Genomic DNA, 26,896 nt, shown 5'->3' with positions numbered 1-26,896 from the left:
GGTGTCGCGCCTTTTCTGACGATTCGGACAACATGGCGGCCGAAGGTGGCAGCGAGTCACAGCTGAGAAGGAGAAGGCGCCGGGACCCGGAGGAACCTGAAAAAACGGAACTCGGCGAGGGAGAGCTGGTAGTGGCTGTGGCCCAAGAGAACGAAGAAGAAAATGAAGAGCGCTGGGTTGGGCCCTTACCTGTAGAGGCAACGCTGGTCAAGAAGAGGAAAGGTAGCTACAGAGATAGGCACAGGGCAGGTTGGAATGCTGTGTCCCCCGAGTAGGAGAGTTCAAGCCAGACCCCAAAACGGAGGATTTGTGCCCTTGGAACAGAGGGTCGTCTTCTCACTTCTGGCCGTTCTTTACTCCCGAAATAGTTATTTGGTTTGAGTAAAGCGTCTTTTTGATAATATCTAACACAATTAATCTCTGATTTGTTACAATAGATGCTAAAGCTAATTTATGCCGGTACTTACGTGTTTGGCGCCTCTCGTTTAATCCGTACAGCAGACGTATGAGGTTGGAATTTTTAACCCCGTTTAGCAGATGTGGATAAGAATACTGGTTCTATTTAAGGTTGTCAGTTCAAGAGTGGTGTAGTGTGTTGGGCCGCCGGGGCAGGCGGTGCCTATTTAGAGTGGTAAAGAATAGGTAAAGGTAATTTCAATCCTGACTCTTCCACTGATGAGTTTTCTGACATAGTTACATAAGTTTCCTGGATCACAAATCTTTCATCTAAAAACCAAGGTCTGTGGTTTTCAAACCATACTCGTGAGATACCATGGCCTGAAGCATTTTGCCACTAACGTGGATTAGTGACAATTTTATCAACTAAAAAGGGTGGTCCAAAAAAGGGCGGGGGGGCAGTGGTGAAAGGGACATATTAAATTTTCTTATTTTTCAAGTTCTTTGAAATGTTTTCCTTAAACGTGTAAGACCATTAAAATGTGATCTTTCTGAAAGTTCAAATCTTTATTACTCTCCCTACTTAAAAATTTTAAGTGATTTCTCATTATTTTCAAAACAAAGTCCAAGCTCCCTAACATAGCATACAAGGTCCTTCTTGATATGATTTCTCCTTACCTCCCTCAGCACATTTCCATTACTTCCCTCTACCAAACCCTTGTAGTTCCTTCTTACTCTGTGCTCCAGCCATACTAAAACACTTGAGAATTGGGCATGCCCTTTTTCTCCTGTGAATGCCTGTTTGGCTGTCATGGTGTCTCTACATGGAATAATTTCCCTCACCCATTTCACTTAACCTACTATTGTTCAACCTTTAGCACTCAGCTCAGCTATCACCTCCTCTGGGAAACCTGTGACTTCTCCAGTCTGGGCTAGGTTTCTAAAGCACATTGATCATAAATCTGAGGTATGTTTATCACACTGAATTTATAGGTAGCCTTCAAATTTTATGTATCCGAATTTTGAAGAAGCTACTTTTTTGAACATTGTACATTAACACCCTTAAAGTGCATTACCTTTTTTTTTTACTACTAAGTCTGTCTGTTAAGTGTTTCCATAGCAATTGTTTCCTCATTACACTTGCTACATTTTTAATTGTATATTTATTCATATGATTGTCTGATTAATGTTTCTCTTCACTGTTAAGACTGTAAACATATAAGTGCAAAGAACATGCCTGTTTTGCTCCAGTGCTTGGTACAGTGCTTTGCATATAGCAGATACTCAATAAGTATGGAATAATTGAATATTATAATGTTTATGCTCGTAATTATTTTCTTGCACTAGATTTCATGTCCTTTTTTTGTGTAAATGAGTGGAGGGAATGGAAAAATCCAAAAATATCAAAGTGCTGATATTAGCATTAGGAGACAAAAAGCTTATAAACTTGATACAGTTGAGACAATTAGATGTTTATTCTATTTAAGCCAGTCAGTAGTGTATTCAGTTTGAAGAAAAAGTTGAAATTTAAAAACGTCTGAAATGTTAGAAAAATATCATTGAAGATTTTATCTAAAAGGACAGGGGTTTAAAACTTTCTAGAAATGGAACCATCCCCTTTAACATGTTCTTTGGACATTGGACTTTTGTACACATTTTCAGAAAGACACTATAAATGATGATATGGCATTACGTTTAATTAAACTGATGGTTTCTCAAGGACAGGAACTATGTGTTAATTCTTCTTTATGTCCATGTCTTTTGGAACCTAGTTTGTTTTCAATAAATATCTGTTCAACAAGTGAACTAACAAACAACAAAAGGAATATGCATCAGATAGGATTAAATTTAGCTGCATATTACAGAAAAATTCAATATGACAGTAACATTAAAAAGATAAAAGTCCTAAAGTAGACAATCTAGGATTGGTGTGGAGGCTCCAAAGGGACCTAGGTTCTTTCCAACTTCCTGCCCAAACGTCACTAGGGTATGGACCTCATCTTTGTCCTTAGTGTTTGTTAGAATTAACAGTGCTTATCTCCCAGTTCCCAGCTGTAGGACTGAATAAGGGAAGAAGGGCACAACTCTTCAAGGAGACTTCTTGACTGTTACACGACACTTTCACTTTTATCTCATTGGCATTTGGTCACACCTAATTGCAGAGATGGTGAGAAAGATCTTGTGGCTGGATGTCAATATTCCCATATAAAAACAGGGGTTCTGTTACTAAAAATGAAGGGAAAAGTAATTTGTTGGATACAACTTTGAGTCTGCTATATAGTAGTTATGAAAAACCATGAAACAGTCATGCTTAATTTAGGAACTTTTTATAGGCGTGTTTGGCCATCATGGATTGTTTTGTTGGTTACAAGTATAATGGCATTTTTTACTAGTAAAATTTTTCATAGCTCATATAATGAGATATTTCCTCAGATTACCACTCTTAAAAATGTTTTGCCCTTGGGAAAGGTTTGAGAAGCACTCAACTGGATATTCTCTAGAATTTTCTCAGCTCCAAAAATCTAAGCATTTATCTTGTTTACCTGTTTCAAACCTGGTATCAGTGACTTCAAAGAGGATCATTGCCTTCAAGATAAACTGAGACATTCTAGATTGTCACTGGCCTCTTATTACTTATTTAAATGAGCACTAATAATTGGATCTACATGGTTAGAAATATGGTTGTGATATTTTCATGAAACTTTAAGATTTTTGGTTTTTAATGGAACCTTTATATTAAGCCAGAACCACGCAATTCTTAAGTTCTGGGAACAGTTAAACGTCTGTATAGTACTTGAGAACCTGTTATGACCGACTAAATAATGGTGCTATTCAGTACTGTGAAATAATAAGTTACAACTGACATAACTGACACTGGATTTTTTTTTCATTATACGTGAATTGAGAGAAATTAAAATCTAGAAGAAAATACAAAATAGCATTCCAGTTGTTAAAAAATATTTTTCTTTACTTTTTTTCCTTAGTTCTAGAGTTTGAAAGAGTCTATCTTGATAATCTCCCCAGTGCATCCATGTATGAGCGCAGTTACATGCATAGAGATGTTATCACCCATGTGGTGTGCACCAAGTAAGTCTATCACATCTTAATTTTTTTCTGAGAAGTTTATCCTTTTTTAAAATGCTTCAATTTTGAGATGGATTTGTAGAAGTAGCTTTATGATATTAAGGATTTCTATTTCATTCCATAGGTTTTGTAATAGTTTATGTTAAATAAAGACCTACATGGTCTTTCCTATATCATACAAGGAATGCATTCTCTAAGACAAAATTCCCTGGTTTGTGTACATGTCTTTTGGAGATAAATGCCAAAAGGGGATGGTCCAGGTAGTGTCTGAGCTTCCATGAAGAAGAGTCTATTAGATAAGATGGGAGTAATTGGTAGCTGGCCTCTTCAGTACTAATGGGGAAAATGATGAGATCTAAGACATTCTGGAAATGTCACAGGACCTTCAAAATAGCTGAATAGGGATTTGTAGAAGGATAATAATAATAATAGTAATATTCTGCTCTTTGTTGAGTGCATATTATGTCCAGGTACAGTGCCAAGGCTTTTTCATAAATTATTTCATTTATCTTAACAATCTTATAAGGTAGTATCATCTACATTTTACAGATAAGGAAGCAGATTTAGAGGGGTTAAATGGCAGATGAGGCTGGAGGAAAAAGGCAAGGACTAAACCCCAGAGGGTTTTCTATTTCTTATATGGAATTTGAACCTGATTGGGAGAGTAACACCATATATATATATGCATATATTATATATATATATATTTAAGATCACTCTGGCTGTGGTGAGATGAATGGATTCAAATAGAGCAAGAATGGATACAGAGAGAGCAGTTAGGAGGTTAATACAGAAACCTAGATGAGATATGATAGTGGCTGGGATGATATTGGCAGTGAGCATGGAAAGAAGAAGATGAGTTGTTGCTCTTTGGATCAGTCTATTCTTGATCTCTTGGAGACAGTTAAAGATTTAAATTAAATATCTTTATATTTCATTTATGGGATAATTTTAACCAAATATTAACTCTTTTTTCCTAGTCCAAAGTTGTCAGTGTATAAAGCAGCATATAGGACTAGCATTCTATCACTCCAAGTTTCTTTGTTTAACCTAAGTCAGCAGGGTGTAATAGAAAGATTTTTGAAGATTTTATAGAAACCTAGATTTTGAAGTTAGGCAGACCCAGTATTGAATGCTGCTCTCCAGCTATGGACCTGTGGCAAATACATTTAACATTTTAAAACTATTTCCTAATTTTTAAAAAGGTGGTAAAAAATATTCATCCTAATAAAGTTGCTGTAAAGGTAGTTGTAGCTAAGATAATGTATGTAGAGTACTTGACATTTACTAGGTTTCAACAAATGGTTTCTATTTTTATATACCTGACAGAGGAGGCTATACTGTACAAGATTTTGATACTTAAACAATCAAAATACCTTGGATAGTATCTGAAACAAACTTACATTGAATTTTGCTGTATATGTAAGTAGTATGTTGGAATTTAATTATTTATCAGCTTCTGAAAGATAGTACATTTTCCCTGTGAAAAGACTGCCTATAGGGTAATTTTAGCATTAAAGGACCCTAAGATCTAGTGATTCCTGGTGAGAGTTTTCTTTTTCTTTTTCTTTTTTTTTTTAATGTCAAGTTCTAGCTCAATTCTGATCCTAGCTCTTGGATTTAAAATTAGTGCAGCGGAAGCTGTTATGATATCCAAAAAAGAGCATCAAATTTTGCAATGTTCTGTCTACGCTAATATAGTGATATAGTGGTCTGCATAAAGGAAGGTTTTTTTTTTTTAACCTGTTATTTAAGAGTCCAAGATTCTCAGTGAATGATTGCTTTGGGAGTACTAAGTGATTCATAGATCTGTTTTAGAAATTAACTTCTACAATTTTATATATGCAGGACAGACTTTATTATTACTGCCAGTCATGATGGACATGTTAAATTCTGGAAAAAAGTAGAAGAGGGGATTGAATTTGTTAAACATTTTCGCAGTCACCTAGGTAAGAATTTCACTTTTTTTTTTTTTTTGGCTCTCTTTTAAACTGTACTGATTAAAGTTTCTTTTAAAATATTTTTTCTTTCAATTATGTCCATTTCATTGGTGTTTACTAGAATGTGTTAATTTGATTTATTTAAATAGGAGTTATTGAGAGTATTGCAATTAGCTCTGAGGGAGCATTGTTCTGTTCCGTGGGTGATGATAAAGCAATGAAGGTGTTTGATGTAGTGAACTTTGACATGATCAATATGCTGAAGCTTGGGTGAGTCTTTTTTAAAGTATATATTTTTTTAACTTAGCGGAAGAATTCTTGAACTAAACTTCCCTGTTCCATAGGTATTTCTAAACAGAATATATTACCATTCCATTAAAAAATGTGACTTTTGATTTTACTTTGGAAAATTAAATATTATGAATCCTTGTTACAATGCTGTTCGGGAGCTCCTGCTGTGTTTTTTGTCATTAATTACAGCAGAAATGTCCCAACAGCGCCACAACAAGGATTCATTTTATCCATTTGACACTACTTAATAAATTAATGAGTATCCATCATGTCTAATTTACTGGTGCATAGAATTAACTTCCTTGTTATGCTTATTTCAGTAACATGGCATTGTGTTTGTATAAGGCTTATGCACATTTTTGGAGTTGTTGGTTATTTTAACTTTGAAGTATACTGACATCCAAACTATGTGTTTAGACTGTACAGTAATGAGATTAAACAAAAGACCATATCCTGGGTAGCTTAGGCAACAGAAATTTATTTTCTCACAGTTTCGGAGGCTGGAAAGTCCAAAATCAAGGTTCCAGCAGGGTGTGGTTTCTGGTGAGGACTCTCTTCCAGGTTTCACACTTTGTCCTCATTAGAGACGGGAAAGAGTGGGGAATATTTTACTCTTCCACTTCTTAGAAGGCCACAGGCCTGTGGGATTAGGGCCTCACCTTTATGATCTCATTTAACCTTAATTACCTCTTTAAAACCCTTTCTCCAGATACAGTCACTTTGGAGATGTGGGCTTCACCATATGAATTGGAGGAGTAGGGGGTTGGAAGTACACAATTCAGTATGTAGCAGGAATTCTTTGGAATTTCCTTCAAAATCAGTTTATGAGACACTGAAGGAAATCAGTCTCATTATTTGTGGTTAGAACTTATTTTTTGACTACAAATAGAAATACCTATTGATCATGTGTCTTATTCCCCAGCTTTGTTTCCCTCAGACTTTAGCTATTTTAAAAAATCAAATCTATTCATAAATGTTGAACATTTGCCCCCTTTGAGGATATTGAAAGAGCACCAGGCATATCTTGTTTTATTGTGCTTCACAGATACTGTGGGGTTTTGGGCAAATAGAAGTTTGTGGCAACCCTGCATGAACAAGTCTATACTCACCATTTTCCCAGCAGCATTTGCTCAGTTTGTGTCATTATTTCACATTTTGGAAATTCTCATAATATTTCAACTTTTTCATTATTTTTGTATTTGTTACGGTGGTCAGTGATCTCTGATGTTACTATTACAAAAAGATTATGACTTGCTGAAGGCTCAGATGACAATTAGCATTTTTTTTAGCAATAAAATATATATTTTTGAACTTTTGAATTTTATTTATTTTTTTATACAGCAGGTTCTTATTAGTTATACATTTTATACATATTAGTGTATATATGTCACTCCCAATCTCCCAATTCATCACACCACGCCCCTCTCCCGACCCCCCTTCCACTTTCCCCCCTTGGTGTCCATACGTTTGTTCTCTACGTCTGTGTCTCAATTTCTGCCCTGCAAACCGGTTTATCTGTACCATTTTTCTAGGTTCCACATATATGTGTTAATATACGATGTTTTTCTCTTTCTCTCTTACTTCACTCTGTATGACAGTCTCTAGATCCATCCACATCTCTACAAATGACCCAATTTCATTCCTTTTTATGGCTGAGTAATATTCCGTTGTATATATGTACCACATCTTCTTTATCCATTCATCTGTTGATGGACACTTAGGTTGCTTCCATGACCTAGATGTTGTAAACAGTGCTGCAGTGAACATTGGGGTGCATGTGTCTTTTTGAATTATGGTTTTCTCTGGGTATATGCCCAGTAGTGGGATTGCTGGGTAATATGGTAATTCTTTTTTAGTTTTTGAAGGCACCTCCATACTGTTCTCCATACTGGCTGTATCAATTTACATTCCCACCAACAGTGCAGGAGGGTTCCCTTTTCTCCACACCCTCTCCAGCATTTGTTTGTAGATTTTCTGATGATGCCCATTCTAACTGGTGTGAGGTGATACCTCATTGTCGTTTTGATTTGCATTTCTCTAATAATTAGTGACGTTGAGCAGCTTTTCATGTGCTTCTTGGCCATCTGTATGTCTTCTTTGGAGAAATGTCTATTTAGGTCTTCTGCCCATTTTTGGATTGGGTTGTTTGCTTTTTTAATATTGAGCTGCATGAGCTGTTTATATATTTTGGAGATTAATCCTTTGTCCGTTGATTCACTTGCAAATATTTTCTCCCATTCTGAGGGTTGCCTTTTCGCCTTGTTTGTAGTTTCCTTTGCTGTGCAAAAGCTTTTAAATTTCATTAGGTCCCATTTGTTTATTTTTGTTTTTATTTCCATTTCTCTAGGAGGTGGATCAAAAAAGGTCTTGCTGTGATTTATGTCAAAGAGTGTTCTTCCTATGTTTTCCTCTAAGAGTTTTATAGTGTCCAGTCTTACATTTAGGTCTCTAATCCATTTTGAGTTTATTTTTGTGTATGGTGCTAGGGAGTGTTCTAATTTCATTCCTTTACATGTAGCTGTCCGGTTTTCCCAGCACCACTTATTGAAGACACTGTCTTTTCTCCATTGTATATCCTTGCCTACTTTGTCATAGATTAGTTGACCATAGGTGCGTGGGTTTATCTCTGAGCTTTCTATCCTTTTCCATTGATCTATATTTCTGTTTTTGTGCCAGTACGATACTATCTTGATTACTGTAGCTTTGTAGTATAGTCTGAAGTCCGGGAGTCTGATTCCTCCAGCTCCGTTTTGTTCCCTCAAGACTGCTCTGGCTATTTAGGGTCTTTTGTGTCTCCATACAAATTTTAAGATTTTTTGTTCTAGTTCTGTAAAAAATGCCATTGGTAATTTGATAGGGATTGCATTGAATCTGTAGATTGCTTTGGGTAGTATAATCATTTTCACAATATTGATACTTCCAATCCAAGGACATGGTATATCTCTCCATCTGTTGGTATCATCTTTAATTTCTTTCATCAGTATCTTATAGTTTTCTGCATACAGGTCTTTTGTCTCCCTAGCTAGGTTTATTCCTAGGTATTTTATTCTTTTTTTTTGCACTGGTAAATGGGAGTGTTTCCTTAACTTCTCCTTCAGATTTTTCATCATTGGTGTATAGGAATGCAAGAGATTTCTGTGCATTAATTTTGTATCCTGCAACTTTACCAAATTCATTGATTAGCTCTAGTAGTTTTCTGCTGGCATCTTTAGGATTCTCTATGTATAGTATGTCATCTGCAAACAGTGACAGTTTTAATTCTTCTTTTCCAATTTGTATTCCTTTTATTTCTTTTTCTTCTCTGATTGCCATGGCTAGGACTTCCAAAACTATGTTGAATAATAGTGGTGAGAGTGGACATCCTTGTCTTGTTCCTGATCTTAGAGGAAATGCTTTCAGTTTTTCACCATTGAGAATGATGTTTGCTGTGGGTTTGTCATATATGGCCTTTATTATGTTGAGGTAGGTTCCCTCTATGCCCACTTTCTGGAGAGTTTTTATCATAAATGGGTGTTGAATTTTGTCAAAAGATTTTTCTGCATCTATTGAGATGATCATATGGTTTTTATTCTTCAGTTTGTTAATATGGTGTATCACATTGATTGATTTGCATATATTAAAGAATCCTTGCATCCCTGGGGTAAATCCCACTTGATCATGGTGTAGGACCCTTTTAATGTGTTGTTAGATTGTGTTTGCTAGTATTTTGTTGAAGATTTTTGCATCTGTATTCATCAGTGATATTGGTCTGTAATTTTCTTTTTTTGTAGTATCTTTGTCTGGTTTTGGTATTAGGGTGATGGTGGCCTCTTAGAGTGAGTTTGGGAGCGTTCCTTCCTCACAGTTTTTTGGAAGAGTTTGAGAAGGATGGGTGTTAGCTCTTCTCTCAATGTTTGATAGAATTCACCTGTGAATCCATCTGGTCCTGGGCTTTTGTTTGTTGGAAGATTTTTAATCACAGACTCAATTTCATTACTTGTGATTGGTCTGTTGATATTTTCTATTTCTTCCTGGTTCAGTCTTGAAAGGTTATGCTTTCCTAAGAATTTGTCCATTCCTTCCAGGTTGTCCATTTTATTGGCATAGAGTTGCTTGTAGTAGTCTCTTAGGATGCTTTGTATTTCTGCGGTGTCTGTTGTAACTTCTCCTTTGTCTTTTCTAATTTTATTGATTTGAGTCCTCTCTTTTCTTGATGAGTCTGGCTAATGGCTTATCAATTTTGTTTATCTTCTCAAAGAACCAGATTTTAGTTTTATTGATCTTTTCTATTGTTTTGTTTCTATTTCATTTATGTCTGCTCTGATCTTTATGATTTCTTTCCTTCTACTAACTTTGGGTTTTGTTTGTTCTTCTTTCTCTAGTTTCTTTAGGTGTAAGGTTAGATTGTTTATTTGAGATTTTTCTTGTTCCTTGAGGTAGGCTTGTATTGCTATAAACTTCCCTCTTAGAACTGCTTTTGCTGCATCCCATAGGTTTTGGATTGTTGTGTTTTTGTTGTCATTTGTCTCTAGGTATTTTTTGATTTCCTCTTTGATTTCTTTAGTGATCTCCTGGATATTTCATAGCGTATTGTTTACCCTCCACGCATTTGTGTTTTTTATGTTTTTTCCCTGTAATTGATTTCTAATCTCATAGTGTTGTGATCAGAAAAGATGCTTGATATGATTTCAATTTTCTTAAATTTACTGAGGCTTGATTTGTGACCCAAGATGTGATCTCTCCTGGAGAATATTCCTTGCGCAATTGAGAAGAAAGTGTAATCTGCTGTTTTTGGATGGAATGTCCTATAAATTAAATCTGTATGGTCTACTGTGTCATTTAAAGCTTGTGTTTCCGTATTAATTTTCTGTTTGGATGATCTGTCCACTGGTGTGAGGTGTTAAAGTCCCCCACTATTATTGCGTTACTGTCGATTTCCTCTTTTATAGCTGTTAGCAGTTGCCTTATGTATTGAGGTGCTCCTATGTTGGGTGCATATATATTTATAATTGTGATATCTTCTTCTTGGATTGATCCCTTTATCGTTATGTAGTGTCCTTCCTTGTCTCTTGTAACAATCATTATTTTTAAAGTCTATTTTATCTGACATGAGTATTGCTACTCCAGCTTTCTTTTGATTTCCATTTGCATGGAATATCTTTTTTTCATCCCCTCACTTTCAGTCTGTATGTGTCCCTAGGTCCAAAGTGGGTCTCTTGTAGACAGCATATATATGGATCTTGTTTTTGTATCCATTCAGCGAGCCTGTGTCTTTTGGTTGGAGCATTTAATCCATTCACGTTTAAGGTAATTATCGATATGTATGTTCCTATTCTCATTTTCTTAATTGTTATGGGTTTGTTTTTGTAGGTCCTTGTCTTCTCTTGTGTTTCCCGCTTAGAGAAGTTCCTTTAGCATTTGTTGTAGAGCTGGTTTGGTGGTGCTGAATTCTCTTAGCTTTTGATTTCTCTGTCGAATCTGAATGAGATACTTGCCAGGTAGAGTAATCTTGGTTGTAGGTTCTTCTCTTTCATCACTTTAAGTATGTCATGCCACTCCCTTCTGGCTTGTAGAGTTTCTGCTGAGAAATCAGCTTTAACATTATGGGAACTCCCTTGTATGTTATTTGTCGTTTTTCCCTTGTTGCGTTCAATAATTTTTCTTTGTCTTTAATTTTTGCCAATTTGATTGCTGTGTGTCTCGGCATGTTTCTCCTTGGGTTTATCCTGCCTGGCACTCTCTGCACTTCCTGGATTTGGGTGGCTATTTCCTTTCCCATGTTAGGGAAGTTTTCGACTATAATCTCTTCAAATATTTTCTTGGGTCCTTTCTCTCTCTCTTCTCATTCTGGGACCCCTATAATGCGAATGTTGTTACGTTTAATGTTGTCCCAGAGGTCTCTCAGGCTGTCTTCATTTGTTTTCATTCTTTTTTCTTTAATCTGTTCCGCAGTAGTGAATTCCACCATTCTGTCTTCCAGGTCACTTATCCGTTCTTCTGCCTCAGTTATTCTGCTATTGATTCCTTCTAGTTTATTTTTCATTTCTGTTATTGTATTGTTCATCTCTGTTTATTTGTTCTTTAATTCTTCTAGGTCTTTGTTAAACATTTCTTGCACCTTCTCGATCTTTGCTTCCATTCTTTTTCTGAGGTCCTGGATCATCTTCACTATCATTATTCTGAATTCTTTTTCTGGAAGGTTGCCTATCTCCACTTTGTTTAGTTGTTTTTCTGTGGTTTTATCGTGTTCCTTCATCTGGTACATAGCCCTCTGCCTTTTCATCTTGTCTATCTTTCTGTGAATGTGGTTTTTGTTCCACAGGCTGCAGGATTGTAGTTCTTCTTGCTTCTGCTGTCTGCCCTCTGGTGGATGAGGCTATCGAAGAGGCTTGTGCAAGTTTCCTGATGGGAGGGACTGGTGGTGGGTAGAGCTGGCTGTTGCTCTGGTGGGCAGAGCTCAGCAAAACTTTAATCCACTTTTTCTGTGGATGAGTGGGGCTGGGTTCCCTCCCTGTTGGTTGTTTGGCCTGAGGCGACCCAACACTGGAGCCTACCCGGCTCTGGTGGGGCTAATGGCAGACTCTGGGAGGGCTCACGCCAAGGAATACTTCCCAGAACTTCTGCTGCCAGTATCCTTGTCCTCACGGTGAGACACAGCCATCCCCCGCCTCTGCAGGTGACCCTCCAACACTAGTAGGTAGGTTTGGTTCAGTCTCCTCTGGGGTCACTGCTCCTTCCCCGGGTCCCCATGCTCACACTACTTTGTGTGTGCCCTCCAAGAGTGGAGTCTGTTTACCCCAGTCCTGTCGAAGTCCTGCAATCACATCCCGCTAGCCTTCAAAGTCTGATTCTCCAGGAATTCCTCCTCCTGTTACTGGATCCCCAGGTTGGGAAGCCTGACGTGGCCTCAGAACCTTCACTCCAGCGGGTGGACTTCTGTGGTATACGTGTACTCCAGTTTGTGAGTCACCCACCCAGCAGTTATGGGATTTGATTTTATTGTGATTGCGCCCCTCCTACCGTCTCATTGTGGCTTCTCCTTTGTCTTTGGATGTGGGGTATCTTTTTTGATGCGTTCCAGTGTCTTCCTGTCATTGATTGTTCAGCAGTTAGTTGTGATTCTGGTGCTCTCGCAAGAGGGAGTCAATAAAATATTTTTTAATTCAGGTACGTATAGCCATATATTTATATATATTTATATTTTTAGACATAGTGCAATTGCGCACTTAATAGACTACAGGTAGTGTAAACATAAATTTTTATATGTCCTGGGAAACCAAAAAATCCATGTGACTTGCTTTATTGCAGTGGTCTGGAACCAAACCTGCAATCTCTCCAAGGTATGCGTATAGTTTTTAAGCTTTGATAGAAATTCTAAGAGTCCCTAAAAGGTTTTGAACATTACCTCAATCATTGGAATAACTGTGTAACTTCTCAGACTGACTATTTTGAAGGAGACAACGCACAATTGAATATATAAGTTTTGTATGTTGATTAAATCTGTCCAGTTCTTTTACACTTTATCAGGTAGCATGTTCAAAGCTCATAGTTGTAAGATCAAGCAACTGATAATGAGAGTGTGATATCAGAATGTTTTTCTGTTGAGCATAGTCATGACTAAAATATTTGTATGTTAAATATTTCAAGAATGGATTTGTGAAGTATACTGTTACATGCTAACCTTTAAAAGTAAGTTATACATAGATGGAGACATAGACAAAGATCCAAAAAACAATGCCCTGGAGTATTTTAAGGCCCACGTCTGTTCAGGTTTCCTTGTAAATGATCTGCTGTATGCAGTTCTCTTCCTGTGGTTTGATAAATCCTCAGAAGTTATTATCATTGCATTGATGAAGTCAGAAAGAGAAAAATCAGTAGGTATTCTTATTCTTCCCCATTCTGTACCTCTGTCTGCTACTTCTGAGCAAAGAATCCAAAACAAGTAAATCACTGGCCAGGACATTTTTTGGTGATGAGAATGAGGAAGGATGCTTACTTCTTGTATTGACCTCTTTTTTTCCCCCCTCAATTCTTTACTATTTTAGCTATTTTCCTGGACAGTGTGAGTGGATCTATTGCCCAGGGGATGCCATATCTTCAGTTGCTGCTTCTGAGAAGAGTACAGGAAAAATTTTCATTTATGATGGTCGAGGAGATAACCAGCCGCTACATATTTTTGACAAACTCCATATATCACCTCTTACTCAGATACGGCTAAACCCAGTTTACAAAGCAATAGTGTCTTCTGACAAATCTGGAATGATTGAATACTGGACCGGTCCTCTTCATGAATATAAATTCCCCAAAAATGTGAACTGGGAATATAAAACTGACACAGATTTATATGAATTTGCCAAGTGCAAGGCTTATCCAACCAGCATATGTTTTTCACCTGATGGGAAGAAAATAGCTACTATTGGTTCTGATAGAAAAGTTAGAATTTTCAGATTTTTAACTGGAAAACTCATGAGAGTCTTTGATGAATCACTAAGTGTAAGTGCCATATAAATTTAATCAGATTTTACTTTTGTGAAAATGTCTTTATTTTGTGCTATTTCTTAAAAGATTTTTTTTCCTGGATATGGACATTTAGATTGATGATCATTATCTCTTAGCACATTAAAGATATTATTCAGCTGTCTGCTGTCTTGCATTGTTGCTCTTCAAAACTCCCTTCTTTAGGTTTATGATATGATAAATTCTGAGCCAGTTTTCTTATACTTATTTGTCTTTTTTTTCAGTTTTGTTTTGTTTGCAAGCTCCTTCTTTTGAGATCCTCAAAACCCATGCTAGGCCCCCTTCTCTTCTCACTCTACACTCCTGTCTGTATGACTACTTCCAAATTTATTTTTCCAGCTTTCTATTATATCCTTTTATTTTATTTATTTATTTTTGCTGTCTTCGTGAATGGCACAAATATCCATCTGCTTGCACAAGCCAGAACCTGAGTCATCTTTACCTGTTTTTCCTTACCACTCTATTTAATTAATCATGAGTCCTGTTAATTTTACTTTCTACATATACTTTACATACATTTCTTTGAGCACAGCTGTCACTACCCTAGCTCATGATCTTTTGCCTGGCCTATTGCCTGGACTACTCCCTGCATCTATTCTGGCTTCCTCCTAATCTGTTATTCATGCTACACCCAAAGGAATCTTTTCAAAGCACATATCTGATATTGTCATACTTTGAATCTCTTAGTGACTACCTGTTGTTCTTAGGATCAAGACCAAATTGTGGCCTGCCATATTGTGCCTTCAACCTACCTCTACTACCTCTTACTCTAGCCAGTCAGACCTTCTTTCAGTTCTTGACTATGTCTTCCACCACAGGGCCTTTGCATATGCTGTCCCTCATGTGTGGAGTGACCCCTCTCCCCGTTCCTCCCATTACCTATTGAACTCATCCTTCAAATCTTGAAGAGTCATTTTCCCTGGTAATTTTCCACTGTTCTTACAGTCTCAGACAACTTTTTTTTTTTTAATGTGGTTGTTGTATCACTGTTTATTTTCTTTTAGAATATTTGGTTTATTATATGATTAATGTGTATCAACCCCCAGTTAACTAAACTGTATGTGATTTATGGTCCTGTATCTGTTTTGCTTATGATTGTATTTCCAGCATTAAGAACAATACTTGACACATAATTACGGCTAACAAGAATTTATTGGGACTTCCCTGGCAGTCCAGTGGTTAAGACACCACGCTTCACTGCAGGCGGCATGGGTTGCCCTGGTTGGGGAACTAAGATCCTGCATGCTGTGCAGCGTGGCCAATGAAACAGAAAAAAAAAAAAAAAAAGAATTTATTAGAGCATGTAGTTGTAGAATAAGAGTTTTTATCCATGCTAAGGTAATTGCTTTTTGTGGATATTTGAGTCTCATCACGTGTTTCCATCATGTGGTTCTCTAACTGCTAATGGTATGTTGAATCCTCTGAAAGGCTGTGGGTTGAACCTTTGTAGTGATAATGTTTACTGTATGATGGTGTCAATTATACAGTCTTGGTAGTCACCAGTTTACATTAGATTCCCTGAATTAAGCGCTTCAAAAATGTTATCACCCTTATTAGTGATACTCTTGTTTGGTGGCAAGTAGTAACACGTTGGGTTGATCATCTGCCTGAAGGAATATGAATCCAGACAAAAGGGAAGATTTTTTTGCTAATCAAATCATCCTCATAACTCATTTTCTATTTTTTTTTTTAAATGGAAAGATCACATTCTTTTTTTTTTCCCCTTTAAATTTATTTATTTATTTATTTATTTTTGGCTGTGTTGGGTCTTCGTTTCTGTGCGAGGGCTTTCTCTAGTTGCAGCAAGCGGGGGCCACTCTTCATCGCAGTGCGCGGGCCTCTCACTGTCGCGGCCTCTCGTTGCGGAGCACAGGCTCCAGACGCGCAGGCTCAGTAGTTGTGGCTCACGGGCCCAGTTGCTCCGCGGCATGTGGGATCTTCCCAGACCAGGGCTCGAACCCGTGTCCCCTGCATTGGCAGGCAGATTCTCAACCACTGCGCCACCAGGGAAGCCCACTCATTTTCTTATTGGAAGAATATAGCTTTCCATTATGCTTTTAGGAGAAGGAGAAACCTTTCCTTTTAATATTTTCTTCTTTAATGGTGGCTGGTAACTACATATTGGTTTCAACTTAAATATAATTTTAAAACTCTTTACAACTTGCGGCTCTTCCCAGATTCCTTAAGAAAAGAAATACTTAAAATCTATTCTCCAGATATAAATCTCTTAACACATATACTCTGAGATGTTCAATCCACTATTTCTTCACTGTTGTCTTTAACATATGTTGAAATTATAGGACTAAGGTAATACGAGAAGGTCAGTAGCAAAGTGTATGACAGAAGTTGAAATTCAGAATGAGAGAGTTTGCAAAAAAAAAAAAAAAAGGCAAATGCCAATTAAATTATTTACAATGCTAATGACTGGTTAATGACTAGAATCTCACAGTCCCATGTTAAGGGAGGGAGCTTCTAACTAGTTAGAGTCCTGGTTTAATAGACAAATTTAATTAGATGGTATGAAGTTGTATCTTTTGGTATTTTATTAATCAGGAGCACTGCATATGGCCATGCAGTTGTGTATTACAGAGGTCCAGCTATTAAAGCTAGAATACTGTAAAAAAAAAAGATACTGATGTGCTTAAAAGGTTGGATTAAATGTATTAAATACATATATGTGGGCAGATGGCCATGTACAGACTTTAAGTCTTGAAAATGGATCTTCTCTCTAGCAAAAATAATCAAGGGTCCCACACTACAAAAATGTAGTCTGGCATCTAGGCTATTTCTGGCAAATGAGTAAAGCAATATATCAGTCTCAGAGACTGGAGACAAGAAACCCTAATGACCAAGCTTTTTAGCTATTCTTTAAGAACTTGGCCTCATGTTGTTCCCTAACACATACCTCCTTTACATTTTTGGAGTTATGTATGTTGTTCTTTCCATATCTAGAAAAACTGGGTATTTCGTTAATGCAAGCATAAAAAAAAGTAGATGGGACATAAGCCTGACTTCTTTTCATGTGCAATAGAGAGCTACTTTTGATTTCTGCAGTTTGATGCCCTAAATATCTAGAAAACTGTAAAGATCACATCTTTGGGGAGGCTGGTAGTGTGATAGTACATAGTAATTGAGATGTGACCTCCATCTTGAAAGCTGTGTATTAAATATCTAAAGAAAAGTAAACCAAATGTCCAAAATAAAGGGCACTCATAAAAATATTCGTCTATCCTAAACCACATTTACCTAATGATAATTAACTGTAATGGTGCTCCAAAATAACTTGAAACATTTTCTGAACTATGAAATTGTTATAAATTAGTGAAATCATAAAAGAGTTCATTCATTCAACAAAAATTGAGTGCTTGTTATATGGCAGGCCCATGATCCTTGTACAAGGACCTCACAGTCCGTAGCTGCACTGTCCAGTTTAATAGCCACTAACCACATATGGCTGTTGAACACTTGGTATGCGGCTGGTCCAAACTGAGCTGGACTGAGTATAAAATACACACTGGACTTCAAAGACTTAATATAAGAAAAAAAGAATATATCTCAATTTTTAAATATTGCTTAATGTTTTAATCTTTATTTTGCTTTTTTATATTTTTTATGTTACTTAAATTTAAATCTTTTGATAATATTTTAGATATATTGGGTTGAATAAAACATTAAGATTAATTTTATCTGTTTATTTTTACTTTAATGTAGCTACTAAAAAATTTTAAATTATGTATGTGGTTTGCATTATATTTCTATTGGAAAGTGTTAGTCTGTGGCTTATAAAATGCAGCAGATATATTGTTTCTGCAGAGAAAGCAGTAGTTATATTTACTCTTTTATTTTTTTTCATTAGAAGAACTAGTATAAATACTATTTTTTATGATTGAACTTACTAACGTCTTTTGATTTACTGCTTCAAGTGTTTAGAATACTCCTTAAGAAGATATATAAGTACATAAACTGTTAGTGGCTCTTAATGTATACTCTGCTTTTATTTAAATTCTCTTTCCCTTTATCATGTAACATTTTTTGTTAATAAATGGTTTGTTTCCTAGATGTTTACTGAACTGCAGCAGATGAGGCAACAGCTACCAGACATGGAATTTGGCCGACGCATGGCTGTAGAACGTGAATTGGAGAAGGTGGATGCAGTAAGATTAATTAATATAGTTTTTGATGAAACTGGACACTTTGTGCTATATGGAACAATGCTGGGCATTAAAGTTATAAATGTAGAAACAAACCGGTAAGCTTTAATACAATTTATGCTTTTTAAAAATGTACTTTTAAGGGACCATTTCCTCCTTTTGGGAAACAATGGGAGTTTTGTTTGTTCTAAGACAAGTGGAATAGTCCCAAATGTCTAAACTTAACCAAATGTTTTGACTGGATTTTTCTGTGGTCTTTTGGTTGTTTATAATCTTATGTAAAAAGTTTCCACTCATGTTTGTAAAAGAAATCGAAGGAAGATATGCATAGTTTCAATTTTTTTTTTTAACAAGTTTCAGTCTGTCTTTTGCTTATTGATTTAAATTAGCCTGGTTCATGTTAAATGTTGCCAAATATTTTAACCACAGAATTCAGCATTACATCCTGCTAGACATAAAATCAGAAGTTAAAATGTATGAAACCACAGTAAGCCTTTTGTGCAAACAGTCCATTTGGTCTTAGAACAAAATTGCTCTAATCAGATACTATCACAGAATGTAAATGAAAATAACTTAAAGTATATTTAAAGGAAAAAAATCTTGTGCTATACATTCTCACATATAAACAAATTTATATTGTAGTTCTTGGCAATACAAAATCTTTGAAGACTTGCAGAAAGATTAAAATGACAGGGATAGGTTAAAGCTGTATGACTGAATGATTGTTATTGTTTTAATCTGAAAATTATAGATAGCTACCAATTTAAAATAACTTTTTGGGGGGAGAAGGAGAGGTAGAGAAACACTTTTTAAAAACCTTTCACTAGTTATTTTGTACAAAGATAAAGGATATAGTTGATTCCTAGCTTTTATCTGTAAAGTTGTTATAATTGGAGTTAATCCTGATAATTTTGTTGAATAAAATATTGTTGTATTTTCCAGGTGTGTGCGGATCTTAGGCAAGCAAGAAAATATTAGAGTGATGCAATTGGCGTTGTTCCAGGGAATAGCCAAAAAACATCGTGCTGCAACTACTATAGAAATGAAAGCTTCTGAAAACCCTGTTCTTCAGAATATTCAAGCTGACCCAACAATAGTCTGTACATCTTTCAAAAAGAATAGATTTTATATGGTATGTGAAAGTACTAGGAGATAGACTTTAATGTTTCTTCCAGTTTAGTTGGAGTTTTATTTTTTTAGCTTGTGCTTTCAACTGAAGAAAATGTTGGCAATAATAGCAGACTTTCTAAACAACCAGAATACTATCTTATAACATTAATATTGTAGAATTTTTAACTAGGGTTTGATTTTAAGTATTTACTGTTTTACATCCTGTTTTGAACGTTTTTCAACCTGGCTTCTACAACTATTTGTGTTGTCTAAGATGATAGTAAGTGGCTATGGTAATGATTGCATCCAAAATAGTTTTTGCTGTGGAGTTTTTAAAATTCTTGTTTTAGTATTTTTCACCTTTTACTCTTGAACATAACCTGCACACCTCCTTCTCTACATACATATCTTTTTTTACCTTTTGATTCCATTGTAATGATGCTACCTTGGAATTGTACATTCCTGAGGGATTTTTTTTTTTCTGGAGAACTAAAAGTACTTTGCAGTGTTAACTAAGATTGGGCTTAAAATCAGACTACTAAGCTATCTAGGAGTAGCACTGTTCTAATTGTTCAAACAGAAAAATCTGAAGTGTAGAGACTTCTGTGCTTGCATTCTATCCTTCACAGTCAGAGACTTTCTAAGACCCAAATGTGATTATTTCTCTGCCTAAAATCCTTTAATAACTCCCCAGCTATCTATATTAGCTGCCCTCCTAGTTTATCTTTCTTCATTTTTATTTTTTTGTTTGTTTTTTTTTTGTTCTTTTTTTAAAGTCATAGGTCTTTTTTTTTTTTAATTTTATTTATTTATTTATGGCTGTGTTGGGTCTTCGTTTCTGTGCGAGGGCTTTCTCTAGTTGTGGCAAGTAGGGGCCACTCTTCATCGCGGTGCGCGGGCCTCTATCGCGGCCTCTCATTGCGGAGCACAGGCTCCAGACGCGCAGGCTCAGTAATTGTGGCTCACAGGCCTAGTTGCTCCGCGGCATGTGGGATCTTCCCAGACCAGGGCTCGAACCCGTGTCCCCTGCATTGCCAGGCAGATTCTCAACCACTGCGCCACCAGGGAAGACCTTTCTTCATTTTTAGTTCATTTGCTATACTGACCATACTGAACTTGATCCCATTTACAAGACTTGAGTGTTCTTTTTACTTGTAGGTGTTTGCACAGGTTATTCCTTCTACCAGCCACACACCTCCCCCTAGTTCCTACTCATACTTCAGGTCTCAGCTTGGAAGCCTTCTCTTGACATTAAGTCTGGATTAGGTGTGCCTGCTTGTGTTATGTGTCACACTTTTGGAATAATTTGCTGATTTTTGGTGGTGGGGGGTTGTCTCTGACACTATCCTCTCTTCCTCAAGATAATATAAAATCCATAATTACAGGGCACTATGTTTTCTTCACATACCAAACTCCACAGTTTTGTAAAGTATCTGGCCCATTATAGTATACTCATTCGTTCATCTGACACATTAGAAGCAGCTGTGATGCTATGAAGGTTACCAGCATTTGGTAAATGTAGGATAGCAGTTTATCTCCTCCAACCAAGCTTTTAGCCTAAAATGGGTATATTCTTTTAAGATGAGAATTTTGCGTATAACTTTCAAAGTCATTGTTAAAGATTTCTTAATATATGTTAAAGGAAAATAATTTTTCTTGTTTTTACCTGTAATTTAACTGTTTTGAAGGTAAAAATAAATCATAAAAGATAATTCTTGATATACACTAAAAACACATATACTAATTTTCCATCCACTTTATTTAAAAACTTTAACAAATTTTCTTTCTTTATCTTTCCTCAGAGTTTATGCTTATGTTGATTAAACCACACATGTTCCTTGGAAACTTTGAAGAAATAGAAAAACAAAATGTTAAGTCACTCACTGTGTATTTATACTGCTAACATTTTCATGAATTTTTTTTATTAGATGTACATATTCTTAAGCAAAACTAAAATGCTATACATATACACAAATTTTGTATCCCTTTTTCAAATCCACTATCATGAAATAAAAGTAAAATTTTACAGAATTTGAACTTTAATAGTTCCACATGTGAACTAAATCAAGATAACTTTTAAAATTCACATAATAGTACAACAGACATGCCATTCCTTTGATAACTGGAGAATAATATGTTAAGGCAGTAACATCCTAGCTTAGTTGTTCCTTTATTTGGAATTGATCCAAGTCGATCAAGGAATGACAGGCAAGACAGGGCCTGGGCACTAGCTTTACCTTCCTGGAACTTAGTTGACATCCAGTAGAACTTTCTTGGGGGAAAAGATTTCTGCTTACTGAGAGTGAAATAAAAGAAACAGGCCTTGAGAAGTCCAGAATTTCAACAACTGAAAGATTTTTCTCAATTCTCCATAGACCCCGAGGATCCTGAGATTTCTACAACTTCACTCAAAATGTAATCCTTTCTTCCAAGCTTCAGGGTTTAGATAGATCAGATGGGCTCTGACGACAAAAAAAAAGATCACGATCCATTCCTGATTCATCTTTGAATCCTCATCCTACCAGCACAAGGTCCTACTCATAGAAATAACAATTATTAATATGTATATAGTGCCTTCTATACGTTAGGCATTGTTTTCTAAGTACTTTACATCCCTTCATTGAATCTTCATATCAGGTGCCATTTTGAGGTAGTTTTTATTATTATCCCCATTTATGAATGAGGAAATGAAAGTAATCAATTTACTTCCCCAAAGTCACATAACTAGTTAAGTGGCAGAGCTGGAATTACTCAGGCAATCTAAATAGTGAAAAGTAAGCAATAGATTGCAGGTTAGGTAGGACATAGTAGAAGGCAGAAGCAGAGAGCTACCTCAAATAAAACTGCATCTTGTTAAATGGGTACCCATAAAAATTTCCACCAAAAAAGAAATTAAATTCCATTTGAAATCATACATCTTCGTCATATGAATTTTCATATCAGACAAGTGTAGAAATAATTTAGCTGCCTTACACATCCTATGATAGGAAGTGATTCCTGAAATAAGCATTTATTCTGATGTGAATTCTTAGTTTCCTCAAATACTTCATTAGAAATGAAATTTTCTTGTTCGTAAATTTTAACCAGATGAAAAATTTAATTCATTTACTCACTTTTTATTTTCCTCCTTGAGTTTACTAAACGAGAACCAGAAGATACAAAAAGTGCGGATTCTGACCGAGATGTTTTTAATGAGAAACCTTCTAAAGAAGAAGTCATGGCAGCTACTCAAGCCGAGGGACCTAAACGAGTGTCAGATAGTGCCATTATCCACACGAGCATGGGAGACATTCACATCAAACTTTTTCCTGTTGAGTATGTACTGTTTTTGTTGTTGTAAATAAACACCAGTGTAAATGTGTATATTTGAAGAAACTATGCAACTTAAAATTCTTGTCATTTTGACTTAAGGAATTTAGAAGAATTGAAATGTTAGATAGAGCATCTTTCCTGAGCTTTCTGATAACTGTTAAGCTAGGAAATGGGAAAATTTTATAAATATATACACATACTTCAATATACATACTTCACAGGTTTATTATTATAAGGACAGAATATCGTAGCTATGACAGTGCTGCATGTAACTGTAAAGTGATAAACAAATATATATTACCACTACCATCAACTACACATTCCAACTATAGGTTTTGTGGGTCACTTATTATAATTGGCTTTCCTCTCAAAGCACATCTTTAAGGGGAGGATAATTATTTTTCCTTCCTGATGTTTTAGAAGTTTGCAGAATGAACATACAATACTAAATATAATACAGTATGGCTGGCTATTCTTGATCCAAAAGATGACATCTCTTATAATGCCTTGACTTAAAAGTACTTAGTTATTTTGGATATGAATGTTTTATGTCCAGTGTTTTACCATATCATGGCATTGAACAAAAAACTAGGCAGTTTTAGACTCCTGGACCATCTCATTTTAAGCATTCAGAACCCATGCATCCATTAAGCCTATTCCCTGATGTGCTTGGTACAGATTCTCCTGATTGTCTCTGCCATTCCCAGCTTTAGGAGCTATTACATGATAAAGTACTGTATTAAATCATCTCATGAGATTAGTTAATATTATTTAGAAAATGTATCTGAATGTGTGCTTGTCATTTAAAGTTTATTAAATTTAGTAGCTGTCATATCAGTGAATTAGTCATTGGTCAGGAAATATCACCATACTATATCATTTTTTTAATAAGAAAATTACCTTTCCCAGGAACTTAACCCACTATATGCAGTGGGTTAAGGTGCTATGGTTGTTTTTTTTTAAACTGCTCAATGACTTTGGAATCTAAATACTGTCAAACTCAAATATAATAAGCAGTCATGATCTACAGATACTATATTAAACTATAAGAATAGGCTACTGCTTAAATGCCCTGTCAACTCTTGCTTGTCCTGAGATCAGAAGAAATTACGAAAAAAAAGACTGTCCTGAAACTGTCAGAAGATTCTGAAAACACCATTAGGAAGCTGAACTACAAAGACAACTGTCCTAAGGTGCTCCAATTAATTTTCATATTTTTAATATATGTCTTACTAGGTGCCCTAAGACAGTGGAAAACTTCTGTGTTCACAGCAGAAATGGTTATTATAATGGACATACATTTCATCGCATAATTAAGGTCAGTTATGCAAATTTTATGTGATTTAAGGAATAGTATGTTATTCCATAACAAGAGGTTTAAAACCTAAGGAATATTGTTCTCTCACACTTAGCAGTTTATTAGGAATAGGAAAAATGGACTATGGAAGTCAAAAGAAGAATGGATGGTCATGAATCAGATCTAGAATCAAGGATAAGAATAATAGCATGGTTACCTTTTTAGAAACACTGCAGCAATTAAAGCAGTTAAAGCAAAGGGTCAGATAATGAATAAAGGATCTTGCTGAGATAAGACCAACAGCCAAGGTAACCAGTTCCTAGTGGCTAGATAAGGTCTGGATCTAGAAGATAAGATTAAATAATAGCAGAGCCATGTTGCCACTTTATCTGTGAAAACTACCATTAATACCTGATGAGCAGAATGAACTCAGCCCAGGATTTTGTTGAGCAGCATTCCATAAAATGGATGGAGCAGTGATGTAGTTCTTAATTACTGGCAGGTCAGAAATGGCAGGAGAGGACTTCCCGGGTGGCGCAGTGGTTAAGAATCTGCCTGCCAATGCAGGGGACATGGGTTCAAGCCCTGGTCCGGGAAGATCCCACATGCCACGGAGCAACTAAGCCCGTGCACCACAACTACTGAGCCTGCACTCTAGAGCGCACGAGCCACAACTACTGAGCCCGAGTGCCACATCTACTGAAGCCCGCGTGCCTAGAGCCTGTGCTCCACAACAAGAGAAGCCACCCAGTGAAAAGCCTGCAAACCGCAACGAAGAGTAGCCCCCGCTCGCCGCAACTAGAGAAAAAGCCCGGGTGCAGCAACAAAGACCCAAGGCAGCCAAAAATAAAAATAAATAAATTTAAAGAAAAACTTAAAAAAGAAAGAAAGAAATGGCAGGAGAAATGCCAGAAGGAAAAATCAGACTTCAGGGTTCTGAAGGAATTAGTGAAGTGACTCACCAGAAAATCCAGAGTGTTTAGGGAAAGGGAAGAGAGAAGAGCGGGGCAATTATGTTAAGACCTAACACATTATGTAAGATCCTAAAACTTATCTAAATTATTAATTGGCTTTAGATTATTGAGCAAGATAGTACCTATCTATAAATGGAAAGACCTTTACATTTTTGTTTCAATCATTGAAATAAGGTAGCAGTTAAGCAATGGAAATATATCATCCAAATTAAAGTATAACTAAGAGTTTAATAAAATCACTTTATAGAATGACTGTTAATAAAGTTAAGATTTTATTGACTACAAAGCACTCTTGACAAACATAAGACTCCAAAGCATACATATATGTAACACGTGTAATGTGATTTTATCTACTTTCTGTTAAGGGCTTCATGATTCAGACAGGAGATCCAACAGGTACTGGTATGGGAGGAGAAAGCATATGGGGAGGAGAATTTGAAGATGAATTTCATTCAACATTACGACATGACAGACCATATACACTCAGCATGGCCAATGCTGGCTCGAATACTAATGGATCCCAGTTTTTCATAACAGTAGTACCAACGGTAAGTAGAACAGCATTGTCTATAAGCCAAAGATTCATAGGTTTTGATCTAAGAGTGAATTTAGTAGAAAAGAGAGCTTTATTATTCTCTACATTATTTATATATGCCAGGATATAAAAATGAAAACAATTTAGAGAAGAAAACGTAAAATTACCTAACAAATCAGATTTTACTTTGTAAAACAGTACTTTTGTAATTCAGGACACTACAGTTTAAGTCAACTTTGCCACTATTAATTGGACAATCCAAAAATTATTTTACCTCTGGACTTGTTTCCTCATCTTTAGAATGAGAGGATTAGAGTGTAAGAATTCCCAATTTTAAGACATTTTTTCCCACATTTTTATGTCTCTGAAATCAGAATGCAGCCCTTAATCAATGACATTGTAGATTTGATGAAATACAGTGTAAGAATATCTAGCTCTATTCCTATGCAGTTCCACAAAATTATAAAAATTATACATTTTATTTTTTAGAATTAGGCACCGAGCAGTAAAGGAAAAATACTTATAACTATTGTCTGCGAGGCACATGAACTCATGTAATATTCACAATACTTCTACTATCACTATACCCAGTTTTAAAAAACAGATGAGGAAACAGTGAGACCTGATTAACTTGACAAACGTCAAGTAAGTAGCAGAGCCAGAGTTTGAGCTCCTCTCTCTCTGATGCCAAAGCACATGCTGCCTAAACTATTCCAAACTGCCTCTTGTGCAGGGTAAGATTCCTGCAGAAAACTTTTAAAGCCTTAGCCATAATTCTTTAAGCCATGCAAAGGACTTACCTTCAGCAAACATCTTCAAGTGCTGTTTGGTCTGAAAGATGCAGATATTTAATTAAACATTAGATTATGCTTTTATATTTTTTAATATAACATGGAAATTACTCTTAAAAGCTGCTAAGTGAAAGTACATCTTTTTAATTATATTTTTAAATGAAGCTGAAGTTTAAATTCTCTTTAATTTGCTCACCCAGAGGGTGTGATTTAAGAATTTGGAGTTCACCAAGATTTTCTATTTGTCCTCCAACATAGCCTTGGCTTGATAATAAGCACACAGTGTTTGGACGAGTGACTAAAGGAATGGAAGTTGTACAGAGGATCTCCAACGTCAAAGTCAATCCCAAAACAGATAAGCCCTATGAGGATGTCAGCATCATAAATATTACTGTCAAGTAAAATAAAATTTGTCTCATTGTCTTTATAAATATACACATATATTAAACACGGGATTATTTTACATAAGGAAGCTCTTAAGATTTATATTTTTCATTAAAGGCCATTTTTTAAAAACTC

The 26,896-nt window shown here is 35.9% G+C and overlaps 1 protein-coding gene and 1 long non-coding RNA gene across 4 annotated transcripts; one reads left to right on the top strand and one right to left on the bottom strand.

The window, feature by feature from the left end:
• The first annotated feature begins 8 nt into the window (after nt 1-8).
• On the top strand, nt 9-26,896 carry PPWD1 (peptidylprolyl isomerase domain and WD repeat containing 1). 3 transcript variants are annotated; one of them, XM_082457288.1, is made up of 11 exons: nt 9-222; nt 3,381-3,483; nt 5,329-5,429; nt 5,570-5,690; nt 13,736-14,183; nt 18,266-18,456; nt 19,301-19,490; nt 22,602-22,783; nt 24,017-24,098; nt 25,417-25,599; nt 26,636-26,896. In XM_082457288.1, exons 1-11 carry the CDS (start codon nt 33-35, stop codon nt 26,777-26,779), a joined length of 1,935 nt encoding a protein of 644 aa, XP_082313414.1. In that variant the 5' UTR covers nt 9-32; the 3' UTR covers nt 26,780-26,896. The 3 variants fall into 3 exon arrangements, with proteins under 3 accessions (XP_082313414.1, XP_082313413.1, XP_082313412.1); XM_082457287.1 differs by lacking the exon at nt 3,381-3,483 and having other exon boundaries at nt 110-222; XM_082457286.1 differs by lacking the exons at nt 9-222; nt 3,381-3,483 and adding an exon at nt 4,816-4,902.
• Nucleotides 21,210-21,883, bottom strand: LOC309658632. The gene is made up of 2 exons (XR_014262339.1): nt 21,706-21,883; nt 21,210-21,313 (listed from the first exon to the last, which is right to left on the bottom strand). It is a non-coding gene; the product is annotated as an uncharacterized lncRNA (long non-coding RNA).

The sequence above is a fragment of the Balaenoptera physalus genome (assembly GCF_965194825.1).
Source record: "Balaenoptera physalus genome assembly, chromosome: 3".
NCBI classification, from domain to species: domain Eukaryota; kingdom Metazoa; phylum Chordata; class Mammalia; order Artiodactyla; family Balaenopteridae; genus Balaenoptera; species Balaenoptera physalus.
This window is presented reverse-complemented; position numbering and strand designations above follow the sequence as displayed.